The 14,200-nt window shown below is 38.5% G+C and overlaps 1 protein-coding gene across 1 annotated transcript in view; it reads left to right on the top strand.

Annotated features, from left to right (window-relative positions):
- The window catches only part of LOC149212613 (uncharacterized), a 125,842-nt gene that overhangs the window by 95,845 nt on the left and 15,797 nt on the right, over positions 1 to 14,200 (top strand). Inside the window, exon 3 of the mRNA XM_089388751.1 lies at positions 10,585 to 13,408. Within this exon, the coding sequence (XP_089244877.1) occupies positions 10,585 to 13,408 (2,824 nt within the window). The remainder of the gene's footprint in view (positions 1 to 10,584; positions 13,409 to 14,200) is intronic.

A 14,200-nucleotide genomic window follows, 5' to 3' on the forward strand; every position in this document is an offset into this window, starting at 1 on the left:
TGTGAGTCCTTTTTATCAGGGCACTCCTTACATAGTAACATGCTTTATCGCAGATGTTACATCGTCCTTTTCTTCCACCCTTAGGTCCAGTCTTTCCTTTTGATTTAGTCCCAGAATTATTTCTTTTCTTAGCATGAGAAGAAAACGCAGCAGGAGGACCTTTAGGCAAGGGCATTTCTTGCTCTTCTTCCCTTTTTTCTTCTTGAATGCATCTAGCCATTAATTCCTCGAAACCAGGAATTACATTATGGTTCAGAAGAGTAGTCCTGAACACGTACCATTCGGATGGTAATCCTCCAAGAGTCATGAGTGCCATTTCCCTATCAGTAATAGTCTCCCCAATAGATAGGAGATCGTTCTTGATCTCGGTGATTCGTAAGAAGTATGCTTGCATACTCTCATCTTTGCCCTTCTTGATTTCCCTTAGCTTACTTCTAAGAAAAAAAAACTTGATTTGCATCATTAACTTTAAATAAACTCACCAGTCTATTGTAGATTTCCTTGGAGGTGTTCAGGTTGGAGATGTAGGCCACCAAGTGCTTGTCGATAGAGTCCCGGATGATCTTTTGTTTTGACTTCTCTGGTTTTCCATTTGTTCCATGCAGCAACGGATGCATTTGATGGAGGCTCAACAATATTGCCTCTTACATGGTCCAGCACTCCTTGATCTTCTAGGGTTAGATCGATAGACATCTTCCATCCGTGATAGTCAGCTTTCTCACGGAGCTTGTCTTCGGTAGGAAAGAGTGTTGAGGACCCCATAGTTCTTTTAGGATAGCCTTGCCAATCTTCCCTTCGGTGATTGCTCTTGCTCTTGCTCGGGCTTTGTCTTCACCTCAACTCTGATCCCATGTTAAGTCATGGTATGTTCTATGCTTATAACAGTTTAATTATTTTTCTTATTATATTCCACAGATTAGCAATCACATGTACATAAAGTAAAGTTCAGATAGAACATTAAACGATCTACAAAAAACAAGCCAAGACAAGAGACAAAAGATGTGGCGGCTAGCCAGGGACAAACCCCACAATGTGTAGGGAAATACTTTGATCAAATCTTATTTTATCTTCAATAAGTCAACAGAGAGAAATAGTACAATAAATTTGATTTATATCAGCAGTAGCAAACCCTAGATCAGCAGCATCAGCATTAGCGGCTTCATCATCAAACTAGGGCAAACGATATCTCTCAAACTGACCATCGGATCGGCTTGATTCCACCACCAAAAGTTGTGGCTTCTAGAGGAGGTTTAGATGAACCTACAACATATTTTAGATGAGGAGATATTTTGGTCCATGCAGGTCAAACTTCACTTCTGCAGTTGCAACTTCAGTTTCAGCAGCTTCTTTCAAACTAGGGCAGTCGATATCTTGCAAACTGTCCGTCAGATTGACTTGATTCCACCACCAAAATTTGTGGCTTTCAGAGGAGGTTCAGATGAACCTACAACATAGTTTAGATGAGGAGATCTTCTGGTCCACACCGGTCAAACTTCACTTCTGCAGTTTCAGCTTCAGTTTCAACAGCTTCCTTCAAACTAGGGCAGTCGATATCTTGCAAACCGTCCGTCGGATTGACTTGATTTCACCACCAAAAGTTGTGGCTTTCAGAGGAGGTTCAGATGAACCTACAACGTAGTTCATATGAGGAGATCTTCTGGTCCACTCAGGTCAAACTTTACTTCTGCAGTAACAACTTTAGTTTCAGCAACTTTCGGCTTCACATGTGTGAGAGAGAGACCCTTTTCTACGCATTAGAGAAGAGACTCTTTTCTACGCAGTAGAGAGAGAGAGAGATGTGATGAGATGATTGAGTCTAAATGAGGAGAAGTCCTCCTGTATTTATACACAACGTTGGTGTTTGAATAGATGCGACTGTTGGGCTTCTGAGCCTATATGAGTTGTAAGTCGGCTTGATAATAATTCCATAATCAAAATAAATTCATATCTCCATGAATACTTATCGAAATCAGATGATCTTTATATCAATCCTACACCTCTTGACGAGAGGAATCTAATAAAAATATTATCATCCATGAATAAGATGACCCACATGAAGTTTGGCCCTAGTTGCCAATTTTAACAATCCTCCTATGGTTTAGGATCCTTTTCTTAACTTTTTGGGAATCATATTTAGATTTGGATCTAGATGCATTTGGGATTTGTTTATGTTTTGGATCTACCAAATAAGATAAGCTAATTTTATTAATGTCCACAAGTGACCCAAAGAATAAGTCAATGGGACTATAGAAACATGATATTTCAATTATGATATGGGAATGGCAAGAGAAAAAGAAATACAAGTGAAAATTAAAAGTAATGAGTAAGAAAGGGTACACAAAAGGATAAACCCTACAATGGATCCACTTGGGGATTTGTATCTAGCTTGCTAGATATGTCATAGCAAGAGATATTTTTTTTTGTTAATTGTTTTAAACTTAAAGTTCAAAAATAAAGCAATAATTGTGTGAGCGCAAAAATCATGACTTCTACTAATAAAAACGATCCCTGCTCACATTCTAAGGCACACAAATTTGCTAGTTACTAGTAGAGTAGTGGTCACTGATGAGACTTTCATTTTGTATGTGTGGACATTACATTGTTTTTCTTTCATAGTAGAGGTTAAAATTTTATATTGAAATGGTTGCAGCCAAATCGTATAGCTAGGGCTTACAAAATGGGAGGTAGGTCTACAAAACTTACCCCTATGTCTTCCATTACAAATAATCTATTAAAAAAAACTAAAACTATTTGTCTAGTACTATCTGGACATAATTCCACATGTGTATTACTGAATGTATTGGCCTAATAAAAACACAAAATGGCAAAACATAGTCTAAAATTGGGAGTTAAAAACTATAACTAAAAACAACTAGAGTGGGTTGCGCTATTTAGGTCCACTTGCATTCCCAAGTCCTAATGTGCCATTGCCGTTAAGTTTTGTACAATAGTGCACAGTAGAATCTAATCTTCTAACTTTGATAATTACTTCCAATGTAACCTATCAGATTAACTTGTCACATACCACATGTATCATTAAGCAATTATACTTAGAAAATCTTCAACAGTAATACAATAACAGTAGGATCAATAAGAGACAACCAAGCACAATAGAGACAACAAATTTACCCTGGGAAAACCAACTGGGGGAAAAACCCAACAACTTTTCTTTTTAGGAGAATTAATTCTTCAAAATTACAAACAAGAATCTTTCTAGAAATTTGTGCTCAATCCAAATTCAAATTACCAGTCAAATCTGTTCAAAAGCTGATAAAAAAATACTTTAAAAAGGCATGTTAGTCTTCTGGTCAAAGGGGCCAAAATTTGGCCTGTGGTAAGCTGGTCGAAAGGCTCGGTCAGCTCGGTCTTGTAGCCTGTGGTCAACTATGGTCAAAGTGCCCAGAACTGTGGTCAAAATCAGAGATTCCCGCGGTCAAAATAGTCTCCCTTTCATGGTCAAACTTGTCCAAAGATTTGGTCAAGAAACAGCTAGAAGAACTTGGTCAAACAGTGACAAAACAGACTTGGTTGATGCTGGTCAATTGGCAGCTTCTTTACTTGGTCAACCTCAGAAATCCTCCTTAATTTGCATGTGAACAGAAGAATAGATGATGTTATGCTCCAAATTTTTGTCCAAATGAGGTAGTCAACTTGTGTTTTTATATTAGTCAATTTGAGTGACTTTTGAACCAAAAGTCACACCCCTTCAAGGTGGGGCTAACTTGTAACATTTTGTGCAATTTCTTTTTGGCTAACTTAGGAGGCCTCTTGGCATGGGGAAATACCTCCCGATGCTACAAAAAAATCAACAATTGCCACTATGCCTATATTGTTGGTGTTTATCCTAGGTGGAGCTTGAATAGAGGTAATGGAGTGGTTGAGAGAGACTATAGTAGCATGCATGGGATGGCCAATAGGAGAGTCTCCATGTAGGTATGAGGTAGAGACTAGGACGTTGAATTTGTAGAGGTGTCTAAAATACTAGGTGAAAGAGACACCATGAGAGTAGGATGAAGGTTAAGGTGGACCATGATGTGTCCTACCAAACACTATAGTGATGTAATAGTCGAGGCAATCTCCACTAGTTCCCCCCGTGAAGATTGTTATAAAGGCCTGTGACTATTTCTCCCATTCTCTTAGATTGAGTATATGCTCCCTAGTTTCAATAGCACATTGATACCTAGTCTTGTTGTTTTCCTTCAGTCGGCATTCAAACCCATCTTTCCAGCAATTTCTTTGCAGAGTTGAGTAGGTAATGCTTCCATTTGTTTCCACCACTTCCTTCTCACATTGCTTTAGACCTTTCTATGGGTCCTTCATATCACAAAAGATAGAAGAAGGATTGTGACAACGACAATGTGCAATGGTTGCACATGCACGAGGATGAAAGTTGCCCAAAACTAGAGTGCACTGAGATGGATGAGTTTCTAGGTTCTTCTCTTGCAAGTAAACAATACCATTTGCCTTTGACATGACCTATATTAAACTTTCTATCTATCAATTCATGACACGTAGGATTTGTATCTGCCTTTGTACCTTTCATTTTTGTGCTTGAGGGGGAGGGGTAGATAGAATATGAGGTGGGGTGATTCTAAGTGTTTTATTTCCTTCACCATCCACATGCTAGGGCACATGTTAGATTGATGGTCTCCCTCCTTAATGTTGCTCATGGTAGGGAACAATAGTGACTAATGGAATGCCTTGCTCTTTTGTGCTTAGACATGAATAAATTCTATCGTGTAAGATTCCTCCCCAATAGAGATAACTCTTCGGAAAGATTGAGACTAGATGGGGGAGTTTGGTAATATAGGGCTCTTGTGATTATCATGGTAATGCTATTGACTATGGCTTTACAAGCTCCTTTTTCTTTGAGAGTGATAAGGCCCTACATAACAACGAGTGTTTCTGCCTCATTCTTTGTGGTGGTACTAAGTCCCCAAGCATAGGTATTTTCTTCCTTCAAGGTCATAGATGAACTCCTAGCACTTGCCTCCCTTGTATGCATATTGCATTATTGCAATTTTCACATATCATGTATTGAGGCTGATATTAATGGGAACTCTCATTTTGGTTATATTTATGAATGGTTTTGATTCTTGAAACTTGAATTTTCTATGATTTTGGGTCATGTTTTTCTTTTGATATTAAGTACCCCATCCTCTTTCCCATAAGCAAGGGTAAGATACTCGCCATGGCTCATATCCTCATGAACAATTGGTTCACGAAGAGTGAAACATGTCACAAGCAGGATTTGAACCCAGGTGGGGAGAATAATTTTTCTCCTCCCTAATCACACAAGCTAGACCCAATTAATGATTATATAATTTGATGGGGTGTGTGTGTGTGCATATGCATGTATGCTATTTTTTTTTATGTGTAGTTTCCTTGTATTCGGATCCAAACATTTCAAAAATTCTGCAAATTAGGGCCACCCAATCTAAGATTAACAGAGATACTTATTGTCAAGGGTATTATCTACTCATTGCCCCCCCAAACCAAAAGGTTGTTGAATTTGGAGGTTACGAAAGAGTAGATATTATTCTTCATATTACATATTATAAAGAGACAAAGATTACTTTTTATAATGCTTACTACAAAGAGCAGTATTTGGATGGCTATCTGTTTCCATCAATCCTCCACCAAGTTTTTAATATGTGGGGATGTGGGTGTGGGGAAATGCACTTGGGGGACATGTGGAGACATCCACCTGCCCCCCAAATTTTAGGGAGTGTCATGAGGGAGGAGGAGACATCGGGTACCCTATCTCTAAAACAATAGTATAAAAAACTCAAAAGATAGGAAAACACAAAATGATAAATGATACATCTAAAGACTAATTGCCAATTGGAGTTCATCAACAATGAGTCACCGTTGTAAATTCAAATGAGAGAAAGACTCAGGGAAAGTAGAGTTCGGTTATTATTGTATTAGGTTTAGGTTTTTTTATTTTTAAATTTTTTCAAAAAATTGGGGAAACACCTCTCATTCTTCGTGAAACGTTTCTCTTCACATTCACAAATTGGGGGAAGTCGGGAAAGGTTTTGCAGAGCTCCCGGCCATCTTAAGGGCACACCCCCAACCATGGGGAGAACATCCCCATGTGTTCCCTGTGGAAGGTTTCCTTTCAACTAAGGGTTAGAACAATTGAGAAGGTTTAGAATGGGAACATGAGCAATCTTTCTTTTTAACATTTCAAATATTGGTTAGCTCTTTGGACATACAAACCTCACCATCATTCATTAGGAGTTCATCTAAGGGTGCTATCGAATCAGAACAATGTTGATTGTTTTTTTATGAATGGCCTATATGATGAAGTGAAGACTTTCTGACTTCTTGGCCCAAAGATTTGATCTTTACCATGCCAGATTTCAAACTCTTTTGCATACAAGATATTCTAAAACGGTACCAATATGTGTAGCTGCCTAAAGATGCATTCCCTAATGTTCATGGGCGTTTCAATCTATTGACATGTTTCTAACATCATTTTAAGACATACTAGATGATCTTTTGGTTGGCAATGAACAACCTAGCTGTCAAAGTAGACCATCATAAATCTATAAATGAAGTCTTAAAAGGCCTTGAAAAATATGAGAGAAAGGGTAGTGAGGGTATTTTTCAGTCCATAGGACATTTATCGATATGTAAAAAAGGCCCATTCAACTCTGAAAGTGGTCTTATGTTGGCTTTTTATTCCAATTTTTATGTTGGAGTATTTTGAGGATCTGTCAATAAATAAACAACATCCTTGATTAGCTACAGTACTGCTAATCTCATTTGAAGAAAGAGTGGGAAATGGAACAATTCTTATGACCTTATACAAGTTTCTAAAAATTGACAAAGACCCTTAATTTAGTGGGATCTTCCTTTTAGGCTGTACCGAATAGGACTTGCCCATTCAGAGTTATGTACAGTATAAATCACTCTTGGAGCCAGCACCTTTTCCAATTTTATCTTTAATTGTTTCATTGTATTTGTAAGGAAGTCTCTATGGTCTCTTTTTCATGTGCTTGGATCTAGGGGACAATATTAAGCTTCATTTACTACGTTTCTTCTACAAGACCCTTCATGTCCTTGTAGTCTCTAACAAATACACCATGGTATACTGTATTGTATCAACAATTGAACAATTTCAATCTTTTTTTTTCTAACCAATTCTGATTTCCAGATTCAACGACATGAGTTCTTCATCCTTTTTGTTTGTTGATCTCTCACTATGACCTTTGTGTTGCTGGGAGGGTATGCATTGTCTTTTTCTATTGTCTCATGGACATCAGTGGTTTCTCTTTAATGTCAACTCGACTTAAGCTTAAAATAGGTTTGTTTTTTTTGCATGGTGCTTCTGAACAACTCTTTCCAATGTTATGTTCTTTTGTCCTATTGAACATGATTACACTTAACAACATTTGCCTATATAAGACTTTTGTTGATGTGAGTGTTGAGGAAGTCGTTGACATTGTTGTTGTCAATGTTGATGTTGATGAAGATTTTAAATTACGTTCTTTTCCTATAACAAAGTCTTTTCCTTCTTGGCCTCATTTCGTCAACATGCCTTAGCATAGGCTTACCCCAACATTTCCCATAACATATTCTTTTTGCTTGTTGGGTTGGAGAACATGGTGGCAGTGGACTTGAGGGAACTGAAGAACCAAAGCTTTTGTTTGAATGATTAATTTGGCCAAGGATGGAGCGACATTTCCCCTTTTCGATCTCAAGGCTATGATAACAAGGGCAGAATTACTTATCACTATTATTGCATTAATGGTTCTCTCAGCTAGAATCCTTGATAGACCGCTAAGGCTTCAGCTTCGTTGCTGGTAACAGTTCCAGTGCCCCATGCAAATTGAGCACCATTTTGTCCATTGTGTGCATAGATAAGCCCCCTGCACACACCACCTCAACAAACATAATGTTAAAAAGGAAGTGGGCCCCATTTATTTAATACTCGGAAGATAATTAAAGGCTCCAAATCCAGATTCTTTTCTTGACTTAAGGGAAAATGAAGGATTCTAGAGAAAAAAATTGGCTTAGATTAATAATGTGGAACAAACATAAAAAATATGTGAACAATTGGAAAGATAATTGGAGAAACTTCGAATATAAAATTAAAGCAATTTGCCGAGACATGCAAGCTATGAAACAACAGGAGGGGACTCACAAACAAAGTCGATTGGTTAAAAAAAGAGGTCATGAATTGTTAGATGACAAAAACAACAAAAAAGACACTCATGGAGAAAAATTATAAAATTCTTAAGCTTCAAATACATATTCAAATTTTACTATCAAAAGTCAAGAATTTAAAACAGGGAAAGAAGGAATTGAAGCAAGAAACCAATGCAATGTTTGAAGATAAAGATTCAATGGTTGATGAAAGTACATCCTCAAACGATATAATGATCCAGTTACACTAGGATCAACAATTAGAATATTTCAATCATGATTAGTTTGAGGAATATTAAAGGAAATATAAGATCCTTTAGAACACATGCTCAATGCTTAGGTCGAAATTAGGTCATAGGATTTATAACAAAAAGTCTAACATTTGAAAACTAAGCCACATCAACATCTTCATTGATGGTAAATTTTGGAATCTCATGCTTCTCAATATTCAATCTAACAACACCACAACTAGAACCAAAGTTGTCTTGAGTAATTTCTTATTGAGACAATTTTTCTAAGAAATAAGTATGTCTCACCTATCGCACTTAAGCGAAGAATTGGGTCATTGGTACCTTGCTAGTGCCATTAAAATAATTTCTGTGGAGGCTACATCATCTATCAATAGCCACATCCAACAAACCCCGTGTGGGTAAGGAGCATGCTTGCGGGGATTTGAACTCGGGTCATTGTCACAATGACTACTCCAAGTTTTTGCTAGATCATGATATGATGAACCTAAATTCTAATTGAGACTTGCCAACGATAGCCAATATTGGTTTTTGATGAATATCTTTCTTAGAACATTAGGTCACTGTCACAATGACTGCTCCAAGTTGATGTTAGAAAATAACACAACTAACCTAAATTCTTATCGAGACTTGCCAGTGGTCAATATTGAGTTTTGATGGATATCTTTCTGAGAACATTGATATAAAAATGTTATTTCATGGTGATCTTTCCTTATGTTCTCCTCTTATGCTTTGAAGATGAAGCATCTCAAGATGTGAGGGCTTGTAGTGTAGCTAATTAATTATTTCCAATAGTGATTGTGGATTGTGCATTGTTGAGAATTATAGCCTGGACATGAACTTCCGCATAGGTTCAATGCGAATGTGTGAGAACTAATTCGAGATATTTTAGAAAAGTAATTCTATCTTCGAAAAATAATTCTATTTTGTAATTCACTTCAATAGAAAAGTGAAAGTCTTATATTTCACTGTTAACTCTAACAAAAGGTATGATTATGATATGACCCCAAGGGTGGCATATATGGGTTTAAATGTATATATGATATGACCCTAAGGGGCGCATATATGAGGTTAAGTGTACATGTAATGTGTAAATTTATATGTAATAGGGTTGGCCTAATAATAAAGGGGCCACATGAGCAATGTGTGAATAGGTGTATATAGAACAACAACATGGGTGAGACTCTTTGCAAATCGATTCCAAACACCAAAATTCCAGAGGCCGGAGTTGGTGATGGGACTTGCTTTTTTATTGCTTGTATCTTCCTACACTACTGGCGTATGGGTGACACCTCCAGATCATTTAGTAATATTGAGGACATGTGATTTGGATGTATGAATGGATTGGGGTGTTTAGAAGAGTTTCTCCTGTTCTTTAAGGAGTTATTGTGTAACTTATCTCTCTTATCTATTTTGGAGTTGTGCTCCACACTCACATTGTACTTGGCGTGTACTTTTGGTTTATTATGATATCTTCAATATTTGGTTTATAACAGTGTACCTCATGCATGCATGACTTAGACTAGGAATAAACTCAAAGATAGATTGAGGGTTTGGTCTCAGCAAAAAGTATAGAGACATGTCAAGGTGGAAGTTTTCACTTACAGTTGAATAGCTGAGTGATCGAGAGAGAGCGAGAACAAGGATTCAGGCAGAGATGAATTTGGCAGCAGGCAGCAGTCCGTATAGGTGCTACAAAGTTTTGTACAACCATACAAAACAATTATATATAGTCATACGGAAATGCTTGTACAGTAGTACAGACTGTCTAATAGGTTGTACAACAATTTTCGCTGTATCTGCTTTTTTCCAGCAGGTTGTACTTTCTCAAGCAGGTCGTACAAGTTCAGTTCAGGGTGATTTTTGGTATCCATGCAGGCTGTATAGCAATTTTATGTTGTTTCCAGTTTTTCCAATAGGCTGTAATTTCTTAAGTAGGCTGTACAAGCTCAGTTTACTTTAGGGTGATTCATGGCATCCATGCAGTGCTGTTCTTTTCTAGCAGTTTGTGGAAGTTTCCTTGTAAGTTTTTCAAAAGAATGAAAAGCTTATTTGACGGAGTAATTACCCACGTATGTGTGAAATTGATTTTTTGCTTCCATTATCTATTTTCCAACTATTGTGTGATTGATGCTATGGTCTGAAATTTATTCCGGCATTATTTAAATTCAACAATTAGGATATCTTTGGCCGAAATTATTAGAACAGCACAAGCTTTCCCAAGATTTGTGGATGAAGAAGATGCAGAGCTACTCTTTCGGGAAGTGGAAAAGGAGGAAGTTGAGCGTGTTATAAAGGCAATGCCTAAGGATAAAAGCCCGGGTCCGGATGGCTGGACCATAGAACTTTTCATCCATTTTTTCGATATTATTGGTGATGAGCTTACTGAGGTGGTGGAGGAATCCAGGAAAAAAGGTGAAATTTACAGTCCTTTTAATGCCACTTTTATAGCACTTATTCCAAAAAATGAGAACCCTGCCTCCTTCGAAGACTTCAGGCCTATTTCTCTTTGCAACACAATCTATAAGATAATTGCGAAGATCATTGCAGTACGCCTGAAGCCTTTTCTATCTGAATGTATCTCAAGTGAGCAGTTTGGGTTTCTGGATGGACGGCAAATTCACGAAGCAATTGGAGTAGCACAGGAAACCATCCACAGTATCAGACAAGCAAAGAAGAAAGGGGCAGTTTTAAAAATTGATCTTTCAAAGGCCTATGATAGGATTGACTGGTCATTCCTAAGATTATTACTGACTCACCTGGGTTTCAAATTGGAGTTCATAAACTGGATCATGGGATGTATTTCAAATGTCAATTTTGCGGTGCTGATTAATGGGGCGGCTTCCCCTTTCTTCAAAAGCCAGCGAGGATTGAGACAAGGGTGTCCGCTCTCCCCCCTCCTCTTTCTACTGGCAGCAGAGGGGCTGAGCAGGCTGATCCTAAAGGCAAAACAGTCAGGCTTGTTTACAGGTTTGGAGGTTGCTGTAAATCTGTTTATTACACATCTACTTTTTGTTGACGATATTTTGCTATTTTTAAATGGGAATCTAACTGAAGTAAAAGTTCTTAAAGATATCATTGATCTCTTTCTGAAAGCCACAGGACTTCAAGTAAATCACAGAAAATCTCATTTCATTATGGAGGGTTTTACTAGACAAGAGGTCAATGCAATTACATCCATCATGCCTTTTGAAACCTGTCAGATGGATATGCCCTTCAAATACTTGGGGTTTTGGCTAAAACCATCCTCTTACCGAAAACAAGATTGGTATTGGCTAGTGGCAAAGATTGAACAGAGGATTTCGCACTGGAGCTACAAATGGCTTTCAAGAGCTGGCAGACTGACTTTGGTCAATTCAGTCCTTCAAGCCATCCCTGTTTTTTGGGCAGCACTGACCTGGATTCCCAAAGGGATTATACACAAAATCAGGCAGATCTGTAGCAGATTCTTATGGTCAGGATCCAAGGAAAGTGCTGTGCTCCCATGGGTTGCTTGGGATAAGATCGCTAGACCGAAGGAATGGGGAGGTTGGGGAGTAAAACAGCTAGGGGATTTCTGTCAATCCTTGGCGGCAAAATCAGGCTGGCGAATAGTAGTGGCAGATAATCTCTGGACCAGGGTTGTTAAAAGGAAATATATTGATCCAACCCCTTTGGAAGACTGGATAAGAAGTCCAAACAAAAAAGGGAGAAATTGCTCGGTTATATGGAAGGCAACCTTGGACGCCTTTAAAATTATTGAACAAGGACTAGCTTGGCAAGTGGGGAATGGTGAAAGTGTGCGCATAGGTAAGGATCCATGGGTGGGGTGCAACGAACATTATGCCCTCTCTCCTGGTTTGCTTGAACAACTTGACTCAAAAGGTATTCAACAGCTTAATCAGATTGCAAACCCGTTATTGTCTTCCATCTGGGGGCAGGGTTGGAAGTCAGCTGAAGATTTGGAGTTGGACATTCGCTGGAGAGATGAATGGAATGTATTCATACAAGAACTAAAGCGTTCAAATGTCAGACTAAAGGACTCTACTGATTCTCTGGTTTGGGCTCATGCAGAAACAGGTCGCTACTCCCCAAAGGCTGGATACGATTTTTTGATGAGCAGAAAGGGATGGGAACCTCCGGTTTGGTGGGCAAAGCCCCTCTTCAAATTAAAGTGCCCCAAAAAAGCCAGAATTTTTCTCTGGTGTGCGCTTAAAAATAAAATCCCCACATGGGACATCCTCCAAGCTCGTTTCCAGTTGGGGCCAAGCAGATGTCCTCTCTGTAAAGAAGCTTCTGAAACTATCTCTCACCTTTTCGTAAGCTGCCCTTTCTCCATGACAGTTTGGGAGGAAATTTTCAAACTTCAGAAGTTCTCAGGGAAGTGGGAAGGGGCTACTTTATCGGCTGCATGGGAATACTGGTGGTCTCACTACCCAGAAAAAAATTTGAGAAACCTCCCACCTATTGTATGCTGGGGTATTTGGATTTCCAGGAATGGATGCATTTTCAATGGGAAGATCACTCCTGCACCCGTCATTGCCTTACAAGCCTCAGCTATCTTTGCTAGTATACCGGAACCTGAGGGCACTACTTCTGTAAACCGGCGGGCGGATTTTGTCATCAGAGAGGGCATCCCTTATGCTTTTTTTGACGGAGCTGCCCAAAACAATGTCACGGGAGCTGGAATCATTATTCACCTCACTCCTTCTCATTCCTTAAAAGCCTCTGTTGGACTTGGGTCGGGTACAAACAACTTTGCCGAATTATCGGCCTTAAAACTGCTCCTCTGTTGGCTTATTCATAGAAACATCCTCACTGTTCAGATTTTCGGAGACTCGGCAAATGTGATTCACTGGGTCAATGAGAAATTTATTTGCAGGAACTATATTCTGTTACCTCTGTTGGAAGAAGTGAAAAGTTTAAGGACTCATTTTAATAGTTTTTCCATTGCTCACATTTTCAGGGAAAATAATGAAGAAGCCGACCGGTATTCTAAAACAGGTCTGCAGCAAGCTTTGGGAGTTTGGAGGATAACAGAGCAATCACAGGACCAGATCCGTGTGTCGGATCTCCCTCCTTTTCACTAGTCTTTTTTTGTCTATTTCTTCTTTCGGTTTTTTTGTCGTTTCTGATATGCATGCCACTGTGGCAGGAGAGACTGTGTTCTACAAACACTCATATATGTTTTGAATATATGTTTATTTTCTTGTTGTAATGGGCTGTTTTCCTGTAAAAAAGGAGGCCCAGGAACATATGGTGATAGTATTTGAACTCATACATTTTTGATAGGGCCTTTTTAGGCTGGTAATATTTAGAGAACAAAAAAGTCTTTTTTGATCAAAAAAGACTTGGATAACATGAAAACTCAGAAGAGAGGAAACTCTATGTGGATCGTGAATCCTCTGCAGAATGCTCACGCATTCTTTTTTGTAGCTTTTTTATATCAATCAATAGAAAAGCGCGGTATTTTTTCCTCGGAAAAAAACAATTACTTGTTTAGTCAAGATCATAAGGACTTTAGTCACCTAGGGTTGGAACTTTTCACATGCATGACCCTTTATTTTCTTCCTTTGACTATTAAAGTGATCAAATTATGTACTCAGATGGTTTTTCTATACAAAAATTGTGGGGCATAGATGCAATTACCACAAGCACCAGCAAAGCCAAAAAGTTGGGTTGGTTAATTACCAAAAAAATGCCCATAAGTCTTGTTTCAACCAAATCTATCACCCCTAACATATGAAAGTCCCAAGCACAAGGTGTTAGTTTTGTATGGAAGGCAACTCACTGTCACCGTAGGAGGACTTCCTCAC

Source organism: Pinus tabuliformis, chromosome 1_1 (assembly GCF_031772625.1).
Source record: "Pinus tabuliformis cultivar Carrire ecotype Pingquan chromosome 1_1, CPIR1, whole genome shotgun sequence".
NCBI lineage: Eukaryota > Viridiplantae > Streptophyta > Pinopsida > Pinales > Pinaceae > Pinus > Pinus tabuliformis.